Source organism: Chelon labrosus (genome assembly GCF_963514085.1).
Source record: "Chelon labrosus genome assembly, chromosome: 20".
In the NCBI taxonomy this organism is placed as follows: Eukaryota; Metazoa; Chordata; class Actinopteri; order Mugiliformes; family Mugilidae; genus Chelon; species Chelon labrosus.
The window spans coordinates 9,330,160-9,355,327 of NC_140353.1; the positions used below are offsets into that span (position 1 = coordinate 9,330,160).

A 25,168-nucleotide genomic window follows, 5' to 3' on the forward strand; every position below is an offset into this window, starting at 1 on the left:
GTTTTGAGTCCTTTAAATTCAACATTATTTCATGAAATATTCCGAGTCTTTTCTCCTGCAGTGCACCATCAGATGTCATTACATATTTTTGCAGCTGTCATTTTCATCACTACCTGGTGAAAAGGTGCAGAAAATTCTGGAGCCCATGGCTGGGAAATGGCACGTAAAACCTCCTTTTAGGAATAAATTAAAGAAGATCAAGGGAGCACAGTTCCAATCTTCAATCCTGATTCGGTGTTAGCAGAGGTGACACACTGCATGTCACGGGAAAATGCATTTCATATGGAAACTTATCACTGATTCACACAGGTCAGAGTTAAGATATAGGATGTTGTGTTTTGAATGCTCTATATGCCTCTCTCTGAATAATTTTCTGTTTTAATTGCTTGAATTTCTTGCGCATAAAACTTTTAGATAAAGCAGCAATGTATACCCACGAAACAGGCTGCTGAAGTTGTGTCAAAATCTCCAGCACTGCCAAGGGAATATTATATGTCTGATTTTAAATATTCAGTTTTGTCCTGTCACAGTCTTTTTTTTTTTTTTTTTTTCTTCCTGCAGTAACAAATAGAGTTAAAGTTAAATAGTTTTGGGAGCCATCAAAAGTATAGGTTGTCGATTCCTGCATATTTCTCTGCTATCATCCTCAATAAATTAAATAATAAATAGTTTCATCTGTCACAATTAGCTAAACTGTAACTCACATATTACATTAATTAAGTCCCCTTTTCTCCCTATAACTGCGCCTCTATTTCTCCGTTACACCTTTCGTCCTTAAATTAATTCCCCTACCATAGTTGGAACAAAAATACTTATGCAAAAGGACAGTCTTTATTACTGATACCTGCTTTTTGTTTGCGTCGCTGGTTAGCTGATGAGAATCCAGTGGGGGCTACACAGTGAGCAACACGTTTTAATGTTGACGCCGCCTCGTGCTGCGGAGCAACCAATCATCTGCCGGTATACTCAGCTCCAGCAATGAATCGACCAATCAGCGCGCTGTTCACACAAAAGTCACCTCTTCAACTTCCTAGCGGGAAGCAGCTATCGAGGACGGTCTTCAGGCATTAGGAATCACAGGTAAACAAGCACCTTTACGTGTTATTTACTGCTCCGGAGTCGTTTTTTGACAGCATGTCACGAACTATATGCATGCAATGACTAATTAAAGATGATACAAAGTGTTTAATGTCATTATTTAGTACGCCGTGTTAGCCGTATCGCATCGCTGTGTTTTGTTAGCAAAGAGCGTTGCCGGTAGGTTACAGCTGTTTTTGACAGCTGTCAGTCACCTGATATGCTGCTTGTGAAACCAGAATCCTGCAAGATCGCGAATTAATCTGACTTTCGTGTCTTTTTTTTGTGCAGATAGACACAAGAGTTAATCAAAGATGAGACTGTCCCGATCTGAATATAAAGAGATAGTGAGATATACAGAACAGCTGAGACCTACGCGACAATGTATGAAGATGCTGAAGGACAGATTTCCAAAGTAAGTGCTGCAGGCAAGAGATCATTTATTTTGTAGGATGATTTTAAATATGCAAATGTATGAATGTGCTGTAGGTGTGTGTTAGTGTCAGATACAATATGATGCAATGAGAAAAAACAGATGTGAATAGATTACAGAGAAGTGATTTGAATACATGAGGGCATGTTAAGGTAAATTCAGTGATGACTTCAACTCCCCGTAGCAGCGTCATTTATTGCCCTGTCTCATTTTTATCTTCTATTATTAAACCTTTATAATCCCATCTAATTCACTTGTTATGGTCGCTAATTAATTCCACACAGGTTTCTGTATTGGCTTCCACCACAGCATTAGCCGGCGTTTCGCCATGCAGCGCCTGCACGTCCAGAAATCGAAGAGAGGGGTTAATGGTTGTGTTTGCCTTTCTCCTTGACACTGAGGGCCCTCACTTTATTGAATGTAACATGTGTAATCCCCCAAGGCCACCAGGACACCATGGCTGATCCCGTCGAGGTCACTTACAAAGTCGCATGTATTTGGCGCTTCCTACTTCCACTGGGCCCTAATCACCAATCTAGAAGAAGGTATCAGGTCCCTAAAGGGGACGGAGTGGAGCTTCAGCCTTTGTTCCAACCATCAACCATTTACAGAATATGTCATGGGTATAAAGTGCATTCAATATCCTTAATGTTTAGCCACCAACTCTAGGAGGTACCCCTTATGTTTATTTCCAGTTTCCTTTTTCCTTTGGGTTTCTTAATCCACACTGTCTTTAACAAACAGTCCAAATGTTTTTTTTTAAAGTGGTACTGGTGAGTGTAATAATTAAAGGAAAACATTGGAGCGTTTTCATTCCAATAATTCTGCACGCTCTCTCTCTCCCGGAGGTGCTTGCTCTTTTGTTTAGTCTTGCTGGTTATTGTTATTATTTCCTTCACCATAACCAATCTCGGGGAGGCCCTTGCTCTTTAAAAATCCCTGAGTCTCGTCACCGGGCCTGACAGACAGGCACGGCAGCAGTGTTTTCACAGCCTGCGAAATTATTCTGGTTGTCCAATCAGCTGAGCCGGGCTCTGGAGGGTTAGTGATTGGACTGGCAGGAAATCAGGCTCTTAAGACATAACATATCGACTAGGCCATCCATCATCTCTTAGCATGCGCTCAGGCACAGCAGTCAGCCACCCCCGCCCCACACCTCTCCTGTCCCCTCGGACCGTGTGGGAGCCCTGCCACTGCGTAAATATTGGCCAGGCTGGGGCTGGCAGGGCTGAGGTTGGAAGGGGCGGGAGGGGGGGTTGGGGTTTGTTGTGGACAAGCGTGCTTTGAAGAGATGGGCAATTGAATGGTTTGGTTATAATAGTCAAGGAGCTGGAAAAGAGGCATATGGAAATCATATAATTTTGCATTGTACTATGTGATTTCCAAATGATGCAAACAATGCTGAATGAACTGTAGCTTCATGTGTTGTCTACCAGTGTCATAACAGAGGCATGTATCATATTAAGATATGCCTATTATTTTGTCATGGTATATAAGCATCAGTATGTTTTTTTTTAACAGTGTGATCATTTTATTAACTAACTAATTAATTTGCAATTGAGGCTGTATTTTAATATGATGTGAAATCATAATGGTACCGTACAGTCACTTTTCAAGTTCTGCTATGGCTAATTATATTACATGTGCTCTTACCTGGCATTAAATGCTCACTTAGACATTTTAAATAGATACGGCACGTGCCATTTTCCACGTCACAATATATTTTGATAACAGCAAAATATATTTAATGATATTCTGAAAAAGATTTTGACCATTTTTGGCCAAAGGAAGCCAGGAATCCGTTATCACATTCACATTTGTGACCATATCAAAACATTAATTAACTTAATAAAATGTTGATATGGCTCAATAGGGACAGCCATTGTCCCCTAGTCTATGAATGCTAGAGTGACTTCATTTCATAGTCATTGCTTTTGATTGGGGACTCAAAGGGGAAGAAATGTAAACTTTAAACAAAATGATTATTATAGACCGTTTCAAGGTAATTTCCACGGACGGTCTGTCAGTCTTTTGGTTGCACTATGAAAAGGGTTAGTGGGAGGAGAGAGGGAGTGTCCTATAGACAGATAGAAAGAGAGAGATTGCGATGTGGAGTCCCTCATCTGTAACGGCCGCATAACACAGATGTTGGGAGTCATCTGTCAGCCTGGCCTCTCTTGCTGGGCCCGAGCTGCTCTGGGGGGAAAAGAATTGGACACGGTGCTGTCACTTTTTACCCCCACTCACAATGGAGGGACATGCAAATATCAACCCCCATTCTTGCCCTATCTTCCTTGCCCTCCTTTTAGCCAGTCGTGGTGTCCTGTCTTGTATCTGGACTGTGGCTAGGCAGCAAGGGGGTGGAAGGGGGGGAGTGGGAGGTTGGGAGGGCTCATCGCAGGCCAGTGTGGGGAAAAAATGTGACATGAGTCCCATCAGGTCCTTCTCTTGCCACATATTAGAATTGGAAATGATGTGCTGCTCTCTGAGGCCTTGCCTGACTTCCCTTGGGTCTAGAGGGGACCCCAGTCCTTCCACCATTTGTCCCCAGAGAGAGTCGGTGCAAGGAGGGCAAGATAAAGAGGGAGGGAAGGTGCGAGTCCTCTGTGTCCTTCTGTGCTATATTATGAATGAATTTGGATGTAATGATCACCCCCCCTCCCTTTAAAATGCCATTCAGCTCACTCCTCATATGGCTTTCACAGTCACGCAAGTAGGAGGGTGAGGAAAAAAAAAAAAAAAGAGGGCAGATGCCCTTGTTTTGGAAAATGCTTAAACAGTAAAGTGTGAAGCGTCCCTCCCCTCTAAATACAGCCAGTGCCTCTCTCTCTTTTATTCTCTCACACACACACACATGCGCAGCTCCCTGGTGAGGAGTCCCTGAACGTTTTTCGAATCGGGCCCTAATGTGCCGTTTTCATCAGCACTGAGGCGGGCTGCAATATGGTGCCGGAGCGCGCTCTGGGAATATGAATGTTGATTAAGCATGCGTTCAGCCTTTTGAAATTCTGAAGAAGTGTCAGAATAATGGATGTTGAGCAAATGTCAAGCATTTGTTAATTTCTCTGTTATTCGGGGTTTATCTAGCATGATCTCTGGGAGGAAAGCGCGGGGCACGGTTGTCGTGGCATGTGCCATTGATATGGTGATTTCTTGGCTACAGACACTGTTTTTGATGGTGATATCTGGGGATGAAGCCTAGGGACCTGCTCATTGATTATTTATCGCGGTTGCAGTGTTTACCTCTTTGTTTATGTACTGTTTAAACTTAAGGATTCGTAGCAGGCATTAAACCGGCAAGCTATTTATGTATTTAGTTTTAAAGAACTCGACAAAAGACTTGATAGAATAAGGGAAATTTAGTTTTCTTTAGTAAAATCCCTGCAATTTTCTATAAAACTATACAGGGCAGTTTAGTTATTCTTTCTCACCTTTCTAACGTTCACACAATTATAACAGCAATTATTATTTGCAGATGTTTTCAAAAGATAAATCCATGCCTTTTTTAAAACTTTAGGTGTACCTTAAGCATACAGCCTGCTCAATAATCATTACCAACACTTTAAATATATTTGAGTCCTGGATCGTGTCTATTTTTAACCGAGGTATTTCCACAACTGTCTCGGTGGAATCAATTGAGTTGTTCCGTTGTAGAATTCCACAGCTATATTGTAGGCTGGAAGTGGCAATGACATTACCCAGAGACTGATCAAGTGCAGAGCCAGTGGGGGCAGCCCCGGCGGCTCCCAGTGCGCGGCCTCACACTTCTGGCTGCCCGTATTGAACAAAACACAAACTGGCAGTTGGGGCTTAGGGGTACAACCCTTGAAGGCTGAGAGGCTGGCAAACTAATTCCACAGCTTTATGTGGTTAGATGAGCACTGGAAGGGTGAAGGGATGAATGAAGTGTAAGCGGAGAGGAGGGATGTAGAAAGAGGAGAAGCCGTGCTGAGTTTACAACTTCATGTCAGGCTAAGGAGTTCATGAATAATAGATGCAATCAATTACTTGATTAGGAAGCACAGGAATGACTACTTCCTCCTCATATCGTAGGGACGTTGTCCAAGCACACTCTGAAGATTGTAAAGCCTTTTTGGCTCATTGAGCAAAAAACACTGAGGTAAGCAGCTCAAGTTAGGTGCGGCTTATAGTGATTATACGGGACACTCTCTTGAAAGTTATGTGGTTGTTCCATTGGTAGACGGAATAAGATGTTAATATTAGTTGTTCCAAATGGTTGACACATGAGTATGAGCTATTCATCGCGAGTAAGACCAACGTGCGGTACATCCGCTGTAGTTGGGTAAGCATTAATGTCGCCCCTCTACCCCCACAGTCATACAAACTCTCAGGGAAACTTACATCACAGTACCACAGTCCAGCCATAGCGGAGTCTCTTGCCCGAGGTTCTCTTTGTATACTGGGATCAATTGCAGCAGAAGAATGAAACAAATTGCCCAGAATGGTACAAGTTCCCCAGCCACGCTTGGGGGAGTAGGCAATTGGTCAGCGTAATGTGTTTCTTTGCCAGACCGGTGGACGCTCGCCATTTTGATGGATAACACGGACCTCATTTTCAGTTTTCCATGAGACTTTGCAGAGGCATGCGGTGACAGTAATTACACTATAACAATGGCAACACACCATAATAGTTAGAACATATTTTGCCACGGACATAGCTGTGAAGATCCCCGGCTTTCAGGAGGAATCACAATTAGAGCGGTGATTGTGGGGACTTTCTCGCCCTTTTCGCCTCCATTAGGTAACAGTTCTGACATCTCGGGGCACCTCAGCGGACAGAAATTTTAAAGATTGTAATAAAGCGAAAGAGGCTGCGTAGGGGTTGTATTTTTCATCTGTTAAGATAATAGTAGGCGGCGAGACGCCCTGTTGTGCCTCTGCAAAAACTTCCCTAAGGGCTTGTAGGTTTCTATGGCCTTCTTCAGGAAGGTGGTGTTGTCAGACTTTATGGGAAAAAAGTTTGATTTAAAATGTTTGATTTAAAATTCATATAAAATAATTGCACATGTAAAATCAACTCTCATTACTTCATATTAATTGTCCCAGAAAGAAAGCTACGGTTGTTTTACAGAGCAAAGTAAAACTAATTTGAACTGTAAACACGTGTGCTCAGTGTGCAAGTATTTGTTCGAAGCCCCGTGACACACTGCGCTTTGTGTTTGTTTCTATCTCTTGTCAAAATACATCACATTTATACATTAATGCGTAAGGATTGCTATTATTTTTTTCTCTCTCTACACATTTGTTTTGCCGCTGATGACGGTAGGCATAGCTGAGAAGCAGATGTTAGCATTTTGCCTATCAGCATGTGTAATTAGCAGCATTTGCATATCGAGCCCAAATTCAGCTGTTTTGCACTTTATAAAATATTGATGTATAGGAAAGTAGCTGCTTAATATATTATTGTCTGCACTCTTGCGCGAATGAGGCCTTTAGATCTTATATGAATCTTAAACATGCCGAGAAAGCATCAGCTGCTCTTCCCGCCAATATAGGTGTGGATATGAGTCGAGAGTCGGATTTAAACTAAACTACATTTTCTTGCACTTTCTTTCTGAGGGTAAGTCATTTCATCCGCTTTCTGCAAATCGTTTCATGGCCGTTAGTAAAAATATGTGCCGTGCCTCAATTAGCCAGCTCCATGCCCCGAAGAGTCGCGCCATGCAACACGCTCTGCATGCAGATCCACCAAATGCTAAGTACTGTCACAGCATATGATACCAATGCCATTAGCCAGGTGGCTTTCATTACCCAAATTACAGCTATTGTTTATAATTAATTATTTGTAAATAGGAAGATTCTGAATATAATTGATAGCTTGAATTTCCCTCATCTCCTATTAATTAGGTTGATGGGAATTTCAAGGCTTTTCGCTGCGTTTTTGTCCCCCCCCCACCCCCACCCTGCACGTTTTAAGACGCTGATGCGCTCTGAATACACATGCGAGGCTCAAACTTGAATTTGTCGGATTCGTAACCAGTGGATATCCTAGCTTAATAGAGCCTGAAGCGCTGACCAGGCAGCCATACCAGCTCAGTGACAGAGTGAAAGTCCCTAATTGTTTTTAATTTAATCTGCTGCTTTACTATTTTGGGTGCCAGTGCATATTAATGTGCCGTCTTATGTTGTAAGGAAGGGTAATTAGGTTGAGAGTGAATGATTCCCTAACCACTCTTCTGTCTCCCAACCTTCTGTTTCCCCCATGTTCTAAATTATATCCGAGAGGGAGGAATTTTATTTCTTCCTCTCGGATAAAGGTCAATGTAAGGATGCGGCTGCAGCGTCAAACTGTTTTTGGGTTCTTTTATTGGTGAAATAAAAATTAAAAAAAATAAGTAGGACAGGTATTAATTAACTAGCATGTTTACTTTGACATCTTACCAACCAATGTGTTACAACAAATCAAGATGTGTTTATTCAGGTTGCACTTTCCCTGAAAAGGAACTTTCCAAACAAATTACATAAATGCAAAATCCTCTATTGTAAATTAGTTTAAATTATAACCCCATCACCAACAGACGCTGTGATATCATATCTTTTTTCAACTTTTTGTCAAATCGTAGCATTGTCATATGTTAAATAGAGAAACTAAGCTGCACAAATCTGACTAAAGCCTTATTGAAGGCTAAAAAAAAATAAATTAATTTATTTTCCTTACCATTATAGATAGGACAGAGACCCTCAATGCTGGCAGTATGAGGCAAGGAGGTAGATGAGTTACTGTTAAACTGTAATGCTCATGTTCAGCAGGCGGATCACATCCTCATTTTAAAGACTGCAATTGGCTTCATATTTTAACACGAACTGAGCATACTGCGCCCAGGAGAGCAAAGGTTGGCTATACGTTTATGTAAATCCCGCAGTAACTTACTGTTAATGTCTGTTAAATGAAAAAAGAAGCATTATAGCAGTGTAAAACGTGACAGACTGTAAAATGCGGACAACTCTTGGTCTTAACCCAGGTATCTGCGCTTGCTGTGTGACGTTGCTCTCATTTGTTTTTTTTAATTTCTCAGCATTTAGTCACGTTCTCGTACATCTGATTCCTCTCAGCGACTGCGGTGCTTTCGTTTAGTTTCATGTCCGCGTATCTTGATCGGGGCGAGGAGGGAAAACAAAAGTCCCCCCAAAGTTCTTGGCGTTTTTGAAACGGGCATGTTGTTATAGATATTAAGAGCAGTTTGCGTCCCTTTAAAGTTAACAGGGTATAGATTTAGCAATTAAGCAGTAATCATGCTCATTATAGAGAGTAATCCATTTAAAACCTAACAGATGTCTTTTTCTGACGGGGGGTGGGGGGGTGGTTGAGTCGTGATGGTCCCATGCCAACAATAAGGCTGTAATGTTGTTAAAATGCTCAGGTGCAAGGTTGAAGTGTGGAAGAATTTTTTTTTCCTCCCTTAAGTGTCCACATGTTGACAGTTGACCACTTAATGGCCCACTTAATTGCAGTGGCCCCTTCATCCCGTAGCCTCGTAGTAAATTAATGCTGAGGTGGCAGTGTGTGCGTCTTCTTACTTCAAACGCTTGGTCCTTCTCCTTTGTGGCTGCAACTTTGTGTTTGTCTGTTGGCTGCTAAGAAGTTAAGAATTTCGCTGTTCTCCGGCCAGAGCAGTTAAATGGTTTGAAACTGGCAGGGAGGACCAAGGAGGTGACATCTTTCGGTGAGGTGATGTAGAAACGGTCACAGATGGAGACTGAAATCAGTGTTGGAGATCCTTTTGGCTTTGTCTTGACGTCACGTGGTCATTTCATTGTTTGTAGTGATTGATGCTTGAAGGTCCGCGTGGATCGGACGCTTCAGCTGCTCGTGAGTATTTACATACTGTACCATTCTCTTGTGACTCGCAGTAAAATGTCCATTAAATTTAACAGTCAAGTGATTTGAGAGAAGTGTGTGGACGCTGTATGTATGCTCTGTGGAGGTATGCTCCAGCCAATTAGAATTACATCTCTCACCCGGCGGATGCAGTGGGGCCGTGGGAGGGACATCGAAGGGACTGTGAGTCCCTTTCGAAGCTGCCCGCGTTCCCGGTTTGCCTCCGCGCCAGGTGTTTGACATTGACAGGAGCCGGAGATGAACGTAGCTTATGGCAACCCGTGGAATTGAACGACTCCTGGGAGTCACAGCCTCGTGCAGTGGAGGTTTCCATTTCCAAAGCCCATCAGTTGCAGTGGGAGGGAACCAGAACGGCACGTATGCCATCGCATGAAGGAGGAAAACTTCGCCCCGCGCCTGTAATGCTACGGCAGTCGCGCAAACAAACACAGACGCTCATTGTGGTCGTCCGCTTTGCAAAGAGGCCTAACCAGACGGCGTAACTGCCAGCGAGTGCCATGTTTCCCTTAGCAATTGAACGTGTAACCTTGTCACTTATTTGCATGAATATCATTCATTTCCAATCTTGTTTATATTGACTACGTAAGTGTTCTTGCTTCCGTGCTGCAGAAACTCAACATTTCTACTGGACGGACAGAGGATAGACAAAGATGCTGTGTATGACTGAATGAAAAAAAATAAAAACTGGCTATATTTTTCTCATCTCTCATACCACACACGCAACCTCCCCCTTTCTTCTACCCCCACGCCGCCGTGGCAGGAATCCTTTGTCAGAGGTGTTCATCTGGAACAACTTTGCCACACTTGTTTTCATGTTCTTTTAGATTACAGGGCAGCTGGCCCCAGCTTTGAAGCTCCCCTCTCCCTTTGTCTCTGTGCAATGCACTCTGGTAATTAACTTTGTCCTTCTTTTATTTGTTCCAGTCACTCGCAGTCCACTCTTCTGAGCATCTTCTCCCTGGAGTACCAGGTTAGAAGTTTTCTTCCTTTGTGAGCCCTGACAGGTGCCTAATTGAATGATGAATGTCCCTTTATTTCTTTGTAATTGAACTGCCAGCTTTCTGATTGGTTTGGAGGATGCCCCCCTCCCAACCGTAGCCCCGTTTATTCCACACACACCCCCCCCCCTCCTCCTCTTCACGTTCACGTTGAGGGCCTTTGCCTGCCTGAGCCTCAGTGGATGTCTGCCAAGCCTTCCCATCCATCTGTCTAATAACATCTAGCCCCTGCTTATTTGGTGGACCTGTAATAAATTATGCTAAACCATTATTATTCTGACAATAATAATTTCCCCGTGTAGTGCGGCTGCGTGTGCTAAATGTTTGCTGACTCGCACTGTCACTGCTGCTTTCCACGGCTGACAGCGGATGATGATAAATGGCCACTGCCGCCAGTGGCAGAAGGCAGCACAGGCAGAAAATGGAGTCATTTATCATCCCACTGACAGGTGTCAGTCACACTGCCTGTCTCTGCGGAATTACATTTTTTCTGTGTAGTAGTTTTTAAATAAGTTGTTTTTAACCAATGCTCTTCCTCTTTTATCCTGTGTCCTCCTCCTTCTCAGCGAGGATGGCAATTGAATTGCATGGAAATGTCAGGGTGTGGTATGTGGAATAATGTCACTGTTTGATCGAAAAAGGGGAAATGAATACAAGGCTTGAGCGAGGGAGGTAGAGGGGGAGGGGGTGGTGGCGCGCGTGAACAAGGTTGCCTTGGCTCACTTTGACCCCGAGCGAACTTATTGAAATTAAATTACTCTGACCCCAAATCGCTTGCGCTTGTTCACACAGGATAGAGAACGAAGGAGGGGCCAAGGCTGAACAAGCCTGCATTTTAGTCAGGTGGACTTGAAACGGGAAACACTTTTAATAGTATTTTATAGATGCAACATTTTTATGGCTATTCACAGTTATTGTTGCTGTTATTTACCTTTTTCGTTGGCGTTCCAGAAAAGGACCAAAAGGACAATCTCAAGACACCATGCACCAGATGTTATTGAAAACCACTATCAAAGGTATTACTTATATTATACTGCACATTATATTATTTTATTGCTTTCCCTCCTCTGTCTAGCACTCTCCATTTATTGTCTTCTAATGTCTATTACTGTTATTATTCCTTTTTTTTTTTTATATAAAGTCTGTCTCACACTCTCGTATGCTCTCTTCATCTTCCTCATTCTCTCACCGAGGATAGGACTTGCCAAAGTCCCATTAGAGTAGGTGGGCCACCATGACAGTTATAATCTCCACCAAACAAATCACCACCCTCAAGATTTATTCCAGACCTCCACTTGCACCTGCTGAGCTGAAGCTCTGTTCTCCGTGTCAAACCGAAAGCAGGGAGATAAATAAATAAGCAACCAGTCACCGGACACAGGCCTTACACGGGCTTATGATGGGATGATTATCTGTAATTCGATGAATGTGGCTAAACTAGAAAAGGAAGAAGAAGAAAAAAAACAGGCTGTACAGGGAAAATCCTCTTTGCATATTGCAATTAGCCTTTATCTAGCTTATTAGGCCATTGTTCTGAGGAAAATTAGGCTGGATAATGCATTTCTAATCCACTTACAAGAACAAACCTCAGAGATGATCTGGGTAAGATCTGAGGGGAGTTGCAGTTTTAGCTGGCGAGGGAAAAAAGGGTTTTTGGGCGGCAGGGGTTAACTAACTATCATATGCTTGTCTGGCTTCAAGGAAATTTGAAGCCTTTCAAGCAGTGCTGTTTTAACCGCACAGTGCCTGCCATATGCCACCCAGGGCAAAGTCATCAGGGACATTAGCATGTCTTGGCTAGCCTGGTCTATCCCCCTCTACCCTTCTGTCTGCCTTTGTGGGCTTTTCTTTTCACTGCTGTTGTTGTTCTTTGTTATAATGAAGGTATCTGAGTGAAGCCAAGGCACATCCCACTGCTCCTGTCCTGCTTGCGTTGGCCAATGAGGTAATAGCCTAACCTTTAGTTTCTTTTTTTCTTTTTTTCTTTTTTTTTTCTCTAACTCTATGGATAAACAGGACTCGGTTGCAGTTGATTCTCTCCCTTGTCTGTTAGTCATTATCAAAATTGGTAAAATGGTCTATTATCAATTATTTAATGTAATTAGCTCTCGGCTCCATTAAGCAGATGTGAAAATACTTTTGGTGTTTTATTATGCAATTTTCCAAATTGCAGTTCAGTCGCCACAAACTGCGGACAGGTGAGGACGGGGTCATCGGTTAATACCTCTCTTGATCAGTTCATAAGTTATTTACCTTAGGAGGTCAGCGTAGGATCTGGACTCTGGTTCGTGCAGTAGCAACTTTTTCAGTGGTACAAAACTCAAAATAGTAGTTAGGAGGTATTTGTGTGCTTGCACGGTTAAATTATGTTATTTTGCACCCAGTCAGTAAATTGTTTCTTCTATTTGGGTAGTATCAAATGAATAACTATGGACTCAATATAGTAAATTTGAGATAATTACAGTTTTTCTTACTATTATTATTATTGTCGTTACTAATTTGGACACGGAAAGTCTTGCATTTAGTCAAAATAGACTGTGTAACCTCCTCAAACATTTCAATGCACATATAAATATTTATTGGTGCTTCCACTGTACGATGAGTTTTAAGGTTTCCTTCATCTAAAATCCGAGCAGTTCACATGCGTCATTGATACCTCAAAGCTGACTGCCATAATTCATTTTCCATTTAATTGACATATGATTTTTTTTTTTTTTTCCTTTTTTCTCGAAAGGATTAAATTCAACACAGAGATAACTGTCCATGAGCCATTTAACTGTCATTTTAATATGCTACTTAACATTTAAACCAAGCACTCGTGGTCTCCCAGAATGCTAATTGATGTAGTTTCATCTCTTTATGAGACAATATATCTCCAGCAGAGGAAAATGATTAACAATGATGAAAACTATTCATGGATATGTTTTTGCCCCCCGGAAGGAATCCATGAATGAAGGTCCTATATTCGCTGTTTTTGTGCGTGCTTTATGGGGGAGTTTTATGCAAAGGTTACTAAAACATACTGGCTTACAGCACCAGATCTGGAACTCTAATGCTGTACTGTTCTGTGTGTTACACCCATTAGCTTTAGGGGCTAATAAAACCCAGAGTTTTGCTTAACAATAATTATTTTCAGCAGGAATTCAAGGCTCTGTGAATCTTAGTCACATGTTAAACTCATGAAGTGCCGCGGCCTGACTTGGGAATGAAGATGGACTCATGATTAATATGAAAATTAGGGAGATGCAAGTACCTGAACTAATCAGGTGGTCCTTATTCAGGCTGGGCCAGCGTCGGTAATGTTGCCATTTTTCATGTGTCAGCTCTGATGCATGTTACCAGGAATGTGAGGCTCTCGTCTTTTCCAAAAGGTGTGAATCGAGAGCAGGCCCATGAGCACAAAGAGGAAGGGTAGAGAGGAGGGGAAAGAAGAAAGGGAGAAAAAAAAATGATAGGGAAGGAAGAAGACTGCTGTAGCTGCAGGTTATAAATGCTACGTCTGAAATGTTATCAGAGGTCTTAATGAAGATATAAACTCTGCGCTCATGCCTTAATTATTATAGACACGTTGGGCCTTTTTTTATTTTATTTTTTTAACATGCTGCCTTCGTGGTGCAATATTATGGAGATGTTAACAAACACTACTGTGGGTAAAAAGACGTTGTTTAGACAGAAGCGTCTCTGCTCCCAGCGTTACTAGGAAGCATCAGAGAAAAAGATGAAACACTCCATTCTCGCTGCAAGCTGAGGGCAAATTCACTTTTGGTCCCCAATTATGCTAACAAGAGGAAAAATGATCTTTGGCTCGAAGAATGTTGTTTCATAATGAGGTGGCTAGGAATGGCAAAGTCTTAAAGCAATGTTTTAATTCCCCTTATACTGAGTAGGCTGTAAAATCTAGCGAATAACTTATTTACAGTGTATATATCGTTTAAAGGTCATATGCAATGCTTGAGAAAATTCCTTTAAAGCTAATACATTTCCATACATATGATAGCTGTTAATTTGACTATAATAATAATAATAACTGTTCCATTTTGCTGGCTGTTGGTTTTCAGTCTATTCCATTATTGCACTGTAAGAAAAATGCAATGTATAAAAATGCTGCAGTGCGCTCGTACGAATGTGTCCAGGAAGACACTTTGGGCATCAGTCATTAGTGTCCTCTTACCTGTCAGGTCTTCTCCCTGCACTCAAACCAAAAACCTCTCAAGGTGTCTTTGTGTTCAAAGCAAGCTGCAGCCATAGGTTCAGTCCTCCCTATTAAGGGCCGCATTCCCACAATCCCTCAGGTGTGTCCTATTGGTTCCTGCGGTTTTGCCTTGGTGATCACTCTATGATTAAAGCTTTCCATTGTCTCTCGCCTGGGCATGGCTGCTTTTTCTTACGAGATGAGAGGCTGGGGTTTTCTCTTTGACAGAGGCGAAGGCAGTTCAGCCAGGTAGCCCGGCTGCGTAATAGACGGGATCTCGTTCCTGTGGGAAAGGCTATTGCAAAAGCAAGACTTTCAAAGAGCAATTTGTGCAGGGATTGCCAAAAGTCGGGTCAAGGTTTGGAGATGCAAGAAAATAATTTAGAACCATTACAATCATTATTATCTATGTGACATCAGCCAAAGGCAGGCTGGCTGTGTAGCTTCACTGCTGTAATTCTTAGGCTCTTTGAATTATGTTTGCACATCTAGCCAAATATATGGAATTCAGGTTTGTAAATGGGACAGTTCTCCAGAGAGGAATAACAATTCTGGCATTCCTATGTTTTGAAGTAATATAAACTCCCCATATCATGTTTTTATTAGGGCTAATCCTCGGTTTTGTCGTTCAATCTCTGCAAAGGTGGATCTGTCTCCTGCACTGATGGCTCGTATCATCCTGGACAGGTACCTCCAGGGCCTGGACGGTGGAATGCGTGAGTAACAGGGCCTCCATTTCTCACTCTGTCCTTTCTATCATTCTTCCCATCAGTCTTAATTGTAGCACTTTGTCTTTTGAATCCCTTTCGGTTTGAGTCCCAATTCCACTCTGGCTGCTGTATTTTCAGCCTGTCCAGCCCTAATGAGAGATAGACCACATTTAGTAGTAGCTGCATCCCAGGGCACATGACTGGCAATTAAGTACTAGGAGGACCACCCACCTCTCAGCTGCAGTGTGGATCAATGCTAGCTCACCTCATCAGTGTTATTTATAACGCCCCTGATTTCTTTCCTCGCCCTCCTTCATCCCCCAATGCATCCATCTATCCGCTGCCTTCTCTTCTTCCCTCATCCCCCTCTCATTCTCCGTGCCTACTGCAGGCCGGCGAGGAAATTGAGTTGAGGGAAACTGTGGCAGAAAAAGCAAACCTTTCCTAGGTAGTGCTGACGGACACGCTGCGGGGGAACAAAATTCCAGACGCAAATATTTTTGTTAAACGTGTCAAAAAGATTTTCCAGAAATGGTGTGAATTATCGTCCATGTACATTCTGGTTAGTGTCATTTTTCTGTCTCTGGCTAGAAATTTCATTCATTCATCATCTTCTGCAGATTCTTTTGGGAAAGATGCTGGCTTTTATTTTTTTGTGTGTGTGTGTGCGCGATATTTGTTTATCCAGTCAGAAACCCCTTCTGTTTTCTTTTTCCTCATATTCTGGGGCGTCTGATATTACGTATGGCTCCATATCATCTCAACGGGTCTGTCCTGAGGACTGGTTGCGTGTGTCTGCGCAGTAGTCGGTGCTTTGAGAGTGAATCGCGCGATGTCAAAAAGACGTGCTTCCAATTTAATCAAGAAAGAGATTAAAGTGGATGTGTGTTATTTTCAACTTCGCCACAGCACAGCCATTTGTCAAAGTCAAAGATGTGATTGCTTTGGACCCACCGTTATCCACTGCCTGTCAAAATACAAGTCTGAGCAGCTTGTAGAACAGGGCATTCATCCAGGAGAAGCACTCTGTCTCAGATAGTAGCACACTGCATCCGTCCATCTCCATACAGTGCAACATGCTTTATTATTGCTCAGAATAGATTTGTAGCAGATGAAACTTCCTGGATGACCGTTGTTTAATTTCAACAGCGTTGTAACCGTGCGGTATCTCGCTTTTTTGCAGGCAATAATGCTGTGCGTTTGGGTCTTGTTGTCGAGAGCGATTTCACAGAGGCTGGATGGCTTTTACAGGATAATCTAAGACCCAAGAACGCATGCTGTGACAAAGACACTGTGATTTACCCCCAAATAAACATCCACGTAATATTTTATCTGGTAAAATAGGTTTGATTGTTGCCTGCGATATGGATCATATGAAACATTTCCAAATGTTCGTGTCATTACGCTGCAGCTCTCCACTGCTGCCATCTGCAAAGTCAGCGGCTGTGAGGGTGACTTCTGTTTTGACGGAGCTTTTCTGCAATCTCCCGGTGACCTGCTTGGCCTCTGCCTGCACTGCACTGCACAGGAATTGCCACCCACATGGGCGGGCGCGGTCAAAATCGTCGAATCCCGTCGTTGTGTGTATATTAGACTCCGGTAATGTGTTTCCACTATGAAACAATGCAAGGATAATTGTCTTTGCTGGCAATTAGCTAACAGGTCGGTTCAGTGCTATTGGCAGGCATATCTGTCATGCCCCCCTCCAGTCCCGGACTGCGCTCCAGTGTGCATATGTGTGTATTTGTGTGTTTTAGTCAGACTCCAGAGGGAGGGCGGGCAGGCAGGCACACTGCAAAGATCAATAGACTTCTATATAAGGGACATTACCCCCAACTGGGTGAGTGGCTTGGCTTTGCCTAGCACTGTCGTTTTTTTTTTTTTTATTCCCCTTCTCTTTCCCTTTGCATTTAAGAGACACAGGAATGGGGCCTCTGGGACTATGGAATATATGTACAATCACTAGCACCGGATCAATACAGAGTTTTAAATTGTTTTTTGTACCTTCCTTGTTTTGTTTTGCTCGCTTGTTGTTGCCTCCACCCCTCTCTCCCTCCCTCCCCCCCCCCCCCCATGCCACCTCACCCCACCCTCCGACTCTCCCTCCTTCTCACCACCACCACCGCCACACCACCAACAAGCTTCCTCCCTCCTCTCCTTGCAGCACAAGCATTGGAGGGAGCATCAGTCAGGCAGAAAGAAAGACTATCTGGTGGCGCTTGTAAATGAATCAATACATTCAAAGCCATTTTATCGCATATTGAATATGATATCAACATCCATAATGCTCCTTGCTTCATGAAAACACACTGGGCAGTAGGGGAGGAAAGGTCACATGTGCACCCAGTTGAGACAGCCTCGATGTTAAATGCCAGCACTCCTTTAAGGGTAGTTTATGTTCCACAGTAATGCTCTAATGGGGAATTAGTTTGTATGTTCCTGCAAAAATATAGAATTAGATGAATAATAATGAATCATATTGTTTTATTTATTAAATTACTGGCCCATCTTCAAATTGCATATTGCAAATGTTGCATATGATAAATGTTTTTATTTTTTTCCTTCATACTATACATTTTCTAAAGTATATATGCACAATTTTAAGTTATTAGCGAATATTTATTCATTATTAAAACATTAAATTAATAACAAAATACATAAATATAATTATTTTTATCTCAAATGCAATGAAGTCAGTAACGCAAATAATGACATAAGTGATATCTGTGCTAAAAGAAAAGTATATTTTAGTGTTTAAACTGTTAACATTGAGAGGAATGACTTTGGGTGTGAACAGATATTTAAAGAAATCTACAGTACGTGTACCCCGACTGTGTTGCGAGTATTACAGTCACATAGTAAACCTCTGTATTGTCATCCCAGCTCTCTGTCAGTATAGACACCTCCAAGAAGTCACCAGCAGACACACTGGGGGAGCTCATGCTCTTTCCTTTCCCCCATCCTGCTATCTCTTCATCTTTCTCCCTACTCCTCCTTTGACAGGAGTTGATGTGCCTCTAGATTTAGACATACTTTTTTTGAGGAGGCAATTTTGCTAGCTATTTGACCTTTTCCATTTTCCCAAGGCCCAGCTCCAGATTAGATTGCCGCTCCATGTTTTGTAACTATGTGATTCGACCGCCTTTAAGATTTATTGTCACATTCCTTTACAGAAGCCTTGTACGCAAGGTTATAAATGTCCCGTGTTTGATGTTAACACTGTGAGAATGTTAGTGTCTGCTATGATCCTTGGGTCCCTTGACAGAATTCATAATAACTTCAGCGTTTTGCAGATAAAACGCGTTGATAACTGAATATCGTATTATGTTCCATCCCCGTAAAATCACAACTTAATCCGCTATCGTTGTTATGGTTCCTCCTCTCTCGTCTTCAAGTGCTCCTCACTTCTCTCTTTCACCTCTTCACTATGGCGGAGTTGCTGTGTGTATATGCAGCCTCTTTTTTTTTTTTTTTTTTAAATAATGAGAGTAAGGGCACTTCATTAGCAACAAGGGAGGGAGTAAGGAGGCAAAGACAGCATGAGCGCGCGTGTGTGTGTGTATGCAAGGGGTGGGTGCGAGGGAGGTAAGCAGCACCGTGGCACTTCACTTGACAAGTATACTAATTACTCCTTTTCAGCAGAGGAGCTCCAGTCAGCCTCTGCCACAGTCTAATGGCCTGACCTGGGAAACCTCTCTCCATAGCAGAGCCTCCCCAGATCTACTATTACTTCACACACACAAGCTAGCACACACACACACACACACACACACGCACGCGAGGAAATGTAGAGTCTCATCTCACCGCTATCAGGAAGAATCAGGTGGAAGCAGATCAGTTCTGCCCCAGTAACCTCTTCAGGGACTGGGCTCCTCCTGCATGGGAGATACCACCTCATATCATCAACTAGCACCTACACACAACCACAGATAGTATTAAAAAAAAAAAAAAAAACACTACGATTTTTTTCTTCCCTCTTTCCTCTCGTCTCCCACTCTCTCCCTCTTTCCCATCTTCTGTTTTTTTTTTTCAATGCGGGAGGATAAATTTAAAAGGAGTAAATTGGAAAATCAAATGAGGGCTTTAGGCAGCCGCAGAGATTTGCAGAGCTGTCGGCCAGTGTTGGAGAGCCTCATCCATCATGTCCCACAAGTAGTCAATTCCTCTAGTATCTGTAAATGTTTTCAGATATTAGCCAATTTATATGCTCCGAGATTCATCATGGAAAATCAGCTTTAGCGGTGCACATTATCAGGACCTGTCTCTCCCTTGCTCCATGAAGTTTGATGAACGAGTGCCCCTCCACAGCTCAATGGTTTGCGTGTGACGGGGGTGCGTGGTGGGGGTGGGTGTGTGGGTGTACAGCGGAAATGGGTAAATGCCCCCCCCCCCCCCCCCAACCAGCGGAGAAAAAAAGTGGGTTTTTTAATTAATAAACAAACTTGCAGAGAAGCTCATCAGTGTCAGGGGCAATAAGAATCGTCATCCGTTATTGTTTATTACGTCCCTCCCTCAACAAATGTTGCTATTTAATGAGGTTTCTCTGCATTTTTTTTTTTTTTGTGTGTGTGTGTGTGCGATAATGACTTTTTCACCCTAGTGGAGAAGAGTGCTTACAAATGACACGAGTAAGCAATGAGAAATCGAGCCAAGGTTATGTTGCCGTTACCTTCCTTTATGTAGTTTTATCTTGTTTCGGAGTTGCATATGAAAACGTGCTCGTGATTTGTTTACACTGCTTGTTTTCTTTAGCAAATCCCAATGGAGGCGTCGCGTTTCACATCTATTATTCTCCTCCTCTCTGTTCTCTTCGTTCAGATGTTGACGGTGTGATATGGCGCCTTAGTCAGAATTTATACCAACACGGGACAATTACAGTAAATTTGGTGAATGTTTACAAGGTGCAAAGTTGTGCTGCAGGGCTTTGTTCTCGGCGTCTGCCGTTCTTCAGATTGCGCTTATTTATTTTTTTTCCTGCACATGTTTTATGTGTGCGCCTGTGTGTGTGCCTTGAGTGTGTGTATTTAAAGAGCATGGTTTGTGTGCGTGTGCGGCGGAGAGGAGCTCAGGGGTGTCATAGAGGTGTGCTGCCGTGCAAGGCGGGGGCGTCTTTAATAAATGTATGCTGATGTTGGAGGCTGCAACGATGCGAGGGATGCAAGGGCCCTGTTGTTATTTACTGCTGTGTTTGTGCACAGCAGCGAATCCTGGGCCTGCAAATGGCATTACAGCCAGTGATGAATGAGCATTAGGGTAAACTCATTTTAAAAGCATCCTGATTTATTAGCGGCCTGGCCTTCCATTTTCATCAGGTCAGTGCTTGGCTGAAATTCCACAATGTCAGCGCCAAGGTCACCTCTTTATGGCTATTTTTAACCCCATCGCTCAAAAGGAGCAGGGGAAAGGGATCCTATCACTTATTGTGGTCATCTACCAAAAAAAAAAAAAAAGGGGGGGCTTGAGAAACACAGGAAAGGAGAAGTCCAGTCCTAGAAGCGTGTGTTATGTGAGAGACCGAAATGTGGTGGTGGTCAACCTCCAATTATGAGCGCTAGTAAGACAAGAGCTTTAATGGCTAACGTTTGCCTTCGGGGAGGTTTATTACACACTACTGTTTTGCAGAAGCAGCGTCAAATCTATAAAACGGCCATTAGGAAGAGGGGAAAAATCAATCAAAATGCCATTAAAGTGGAATAAGTTGCCAATATTGCTGATGTGGTTGCGGGTCCTTTGATTTTCCTTCAGATTATTAGGCACAGTCGAGTAGTGACTTTGTTAAGGGAAACCAGTGTTGTTGGGTAGTAATACGTCTCCTGGCTTCATAAAGTTTGCAGCCTCATATTTCCCACTTTATTGATTATCCATTATCATTTGTCATGAGGTGTCCTAACTCAAGGGGAAAATATAACCCTCTTTCTTCACCGCCGCCCGCTCTGCACGGGAGCATGGTATGGATCTGCGTGTGAAGGTACCAATCTCTGAGAAAAATGAGCAGAGAAATAAAGCACAGCCCTGTGCCTTGCAGCTCTATGAGAGGAGTGTGGGGTTATGGGGGGCGAGGGGGGGCATCATGGCTTGGAGAGGCGGAAACAGGAAAAAAAAAAAGCAGTGGCAGAGAAAGATAGAGACAAAGACGCGCAGAAGAAGCAGAAGAGATGCGTGTTGCTGGATGGGCTTTGTTCTTCTTCTTCTTCCACCCTCCCTCCCTACTTTTTATTTCATCTTAAGGTAGATGAGGGATCACGGCGCTGTTTGTCCTTTTCTCTCTCAAGGAGCAGTGCCAATGAAAGAAATGCACAGAAGAGAAAAGAAGGCTCTAAGTGCCTTTCTGTTAATGAAATTCATTTAACAGAGGCTTAATGATCCAGTCAGCAATCAATTGATCCTTTTCATTTGGGTGTTTTTAACTCTCTCTCTCTCTTTTTTTTTTTTTTTTTTAATCCATTTTTATAAAGCTTCAAATAAGCTGTTCTGTCTTTAACAGTCATACACCGCGCGCAGCTCACTAGATGAGTTGGAGAATCACCGCAGTGTTGGTACAGGCACCATCCATGCCTGAAATGTGAATAGAAACATTCCTTGCATTGTCTGTAACGCCGCAAGTCTGTCAGGAGCACGTGTGCGCCTATGTATATATATCACTAAAATGGCGTGCCTCGACCATTTCGTCACACAATGATACAATCCATTTAATCCAAATCTTTTTAAGAAATGATTTAAGGTTTTTTTTCTTTTTTTTTTTGTGGCTGTTGAAGGAACCGGCGAGTCAATCCGGCGGGCTTTCCCCCTTTCTGATTTATAATGTTAGTAGAGCAAGAACGGGGATGGGAGATGCAGAATAGTCGGCGTTCATAACATAGATAAACTACACGAAGCGCCTGTTCTCTGGACTGAAACATTTATCTATAGGAAGTCTGTATAGACACCAAGCAGACGTCTAATGGACTAGTGTAGAAATACTGCACTAACAGTGGCATGGTGAATTACAGAATGTCCTAGCTGGCTTTTGTCTCTATATTTCCACTGTTGCTTTAGTACTGACTTTCTTGCTTTCCATTCACGGCAGCAATTAGACCTTTTTTTATGATCTGTTTTTTTTGTGTGTGTGTGTGTGTGTGTGTGTTTCTTGGCATTTGTAGAATAATAATTATGTGATTTTTATGTTTGTGTTGTTCTCAGCCTCCAAAACGGTCCTTAACAACATGCTGAAGGAGCCATCATTAATTCCGGACCAAATCTTGGCCAATAACATCTACCAAGTAAGAGTTTTAAGCTTTAAGATTTAAATTGTTTGAATTTATATTTTTTAATTAAATTTGATATCATTTTATAATGTCCGTTGCCCCCGGTATTTTCAAATCCGCTGCTTATGTCAGTGAGTTTTTAAATGTTGCTCTCGCACCTGGCTGACAGACGGCATCAGCCGCTCATGTTTGCTGATGAGGTCACGTGAGTGCCGGCGGTCATGCCTGCCAATCTGCCAGCATCTCCTGCGTCTCCTGTACGGGGCTTCCCCTCATCCTCCCCTTCAACCCACCCACCCACCCACCCACCTTTTTGGTGCGCCATAATATTTCTTCCCTTTCTTTTCAGTGCACAATAAATGACTGCTGTTATGGACCGCTGGTAGACTGCATCAAACAGTATCCTATCCCATAAAAGTTTAAGCCTGAAATTGACGAGGAGCTATTGAAGGGGGATGAGATGTGTCTGGCTCCACCTGACATAAAAGTTCTGCTTCACGGAGGAAGTGTTTCATCCCGCCTGCCATGCCGCTATCACCGATACTGGGGCTGGAAGGCGATGGAGGGAAGAGGAGGAGGAGGAGGAGGAGGATAGGTTGATCTAAATGCATCTCCATGTGCACGCAGAGGATCAGGCCCAATGTTCAATGATACGAGCAAAGAAATTATTGTTCAAAGGCCTTGTGGAAGAAAAATAGCAGCTATGCTTTCATTAAGATTTTTAATGCTTTTCAATTGGATTGTGTTTAGTTTTGATGATTCATATTTACTTAAGCACCACAGAGAGTTTTGGGAACATCAATCCGCTTAAACTGTTAATCTAGGTTTTATTTATTCATTATTCAGTTGTTACTATTATAGTGTGTTTTTCCTTTCAACAATTACAAATGCCCCCTCCTCATCTAGTAGGGCTTTGGCCTTGGCCGTGGGGGCAGAATGGGAGTCCATGCTATTTAGGGGCAACCAGCTGGGTAGCACACCGACAGTTTCCTAGGGGAGGAGACTTATTTGAATGAGTGTACATGTGTACGCCCGTGTGTTATTGTGTCTGTCCAGGCTTTCTAGTGCGTGGTGGGGCTCTGCGGTTCTGTTCATAGCCAGTCAAGCCTGTCCCATCCTGCCCTCCTTCCACATCCCCCCTTTTTACCATTCTGCTGAAGTCCTCTCAGTGTCAACTTAAAGTCAGTCACTCTCCCGCAGAGAGTTCATGAATACCGCCCCACTGTTATGTGCTTTCAGAGGACTCCGTCCTCGCGCGAGAGGAATAGCTCTTCGTGAGTGTTTGCCAATCACGGCATGTATGTATTAATTACAATCCACTTTGAGTGATTAGTGTTTGTTGAGGAAAACACAACGCCATAAGAACTGCAGGTTATCCATAAATGGCAAAGAGAGCCCTTATAATTGCAGAACTCCTCTCTGTGCCGTCAAGCATTGTGCATCCTAATACGAAATGGCATTTATTCTAAAAGCATTTTTCCTTCAAAGATTTTGGAGGAATGAGCAGAGCGCCGAGTCCACGCTCTCTGCGCATTTTGTCAAACTGGCATTTGCTTCGACTTCCTCATTTAGGTAATGCACTTTGGAGATTTGTTGTGAAAGCAGATTTAACTTGACCTGAAACTCTGATTATGCTCCGATGGCATGAAGAGAAGTGGCTTTCACTTTGCATTGTAAACTGATAGTGGTGGGGGGGGGGGGTGGGGGGGGGGGGGCAGATCCTTAACTTTAGCTGATGTCAAACATACGCATGCTTTTTTTTTTTTTTGAGCTTACATCACCTTTATATCTAGATGTTTTGTGGCCGACCGTAGTAATCAATTTTACAGGTAAAATGTCTTGCAGCAGAGTTTTATTTGCGTCACTATTTGTATTAACATAAACACTGTTTTAGAACTTCTAATTCAATTTTATGTTATCCCCTTGCTGAGTACACATAGTTCTGAAATGATTTTCGTAATATGTATAAAGTACTGCTGTTTCTGTACTGTATGTTTGGATCCATAACTCTTTTCTCAGTGCCATCGGCCAAGAGCATGAAGTGCTGCTCCGTGACAAACTGAAAGAGAGGAACCTTTCCTTTCTGGGTAAGCCATCTTTTGACCTTCTCGTTATATTTTTAAAGTCACTTTGGTCATGGAAATTTAGTCTTTTTGGTAAGCTTAGTAAAGGATGGACAAGACATGACTGATGCAGTGGATATTATCTCCTATTGATTCACTAACAACCAAGAGCTCTTATCATATATCCTTGGTTGTTTATGCATCGGCTAATAATGATTATTTAAAGAATAAAAGCTTTAAAAGCCGCTCTCTGTTTCATCAACCTGAATATTTGCTCCTATCAGGTTGCTCTTTAGTGTTCTCATTTTCAAAACTGTATGAAAAAGCCCAGTTCCTATAACATGAGTATGTTATGTTGGCACCATTAAAGGCACCTTTGACTGGAGACAAAGAAGGAAGGTATTTTTGTCGATAGAGAACGTGGTTGTGTGGCTGTTGTGAAGTCATCTACTGTTTGACCGTTGCCTTGTTCCAGCAAAATTAAATCAAGGTTCAGGCATGAAATTGTGGGACATCACCTCCATCCCATCACCACCCCCTAGGTCAGATGAGTGATGAAGGATAAAAGTCATTCCCTTTGTCATTAAGAC

The 25,168-nt window shown here is 42.7% G+C and overlaps 1 protein-coding gene across 1 annotated transcript in view; it reads left to right on the forward strand.

Moving 5' to 3' along the window:
* The first annotated feature begins 327 nt into the window (after positions 1 to 327).
* The window catches only part of cdin1 (CDAN1 interacting nuclease 1), a 52,746-nt gene continuing 27,905 nt past the window's right edge, over positions 328 to 25,168 (forward strand). Inside the window, exons 1-9 of the mRNA XM_084569132.1 lie at positions 328 to 1,080; positions 1,369 to 1,492; positions 10,296 to 10,341; positions 11,321 to 11,385; positions 12,254 to 12,314; positions 15,205 to 15,277; positions 22,451 to 22,530; positions 22,865 to 22,914; positions 24,535 to 24,602. Of these exons, the coding sequence (XP_084425258.1) occupies positions 1,392 to 1,492; positions 10,296 to 10,341; positions 11,321 to 11,385; positions 12,254 to 12,314; positions 15,205 to 15,277; positions 22,451 to 22,530; positions 22,865 to 22,914; positions 24,535 to 24,602 (544 nt within the window). The 5' untranslated portion in view covers positions 328 to 1,080; positions 1,369 to 1,391. The remainder of the gene's footprint in view (positions 1,081 to 1,368; positions 1,493 to 10,295; positions 10,342 to 11,320; positions 11,386 to 12,253; positions 12,315 to 15,204; positions 15,278 to 22,450; positions 22,531 to 22,864; positions 22,915 to 24,534; positions 24,603 to 25,168) is intronic.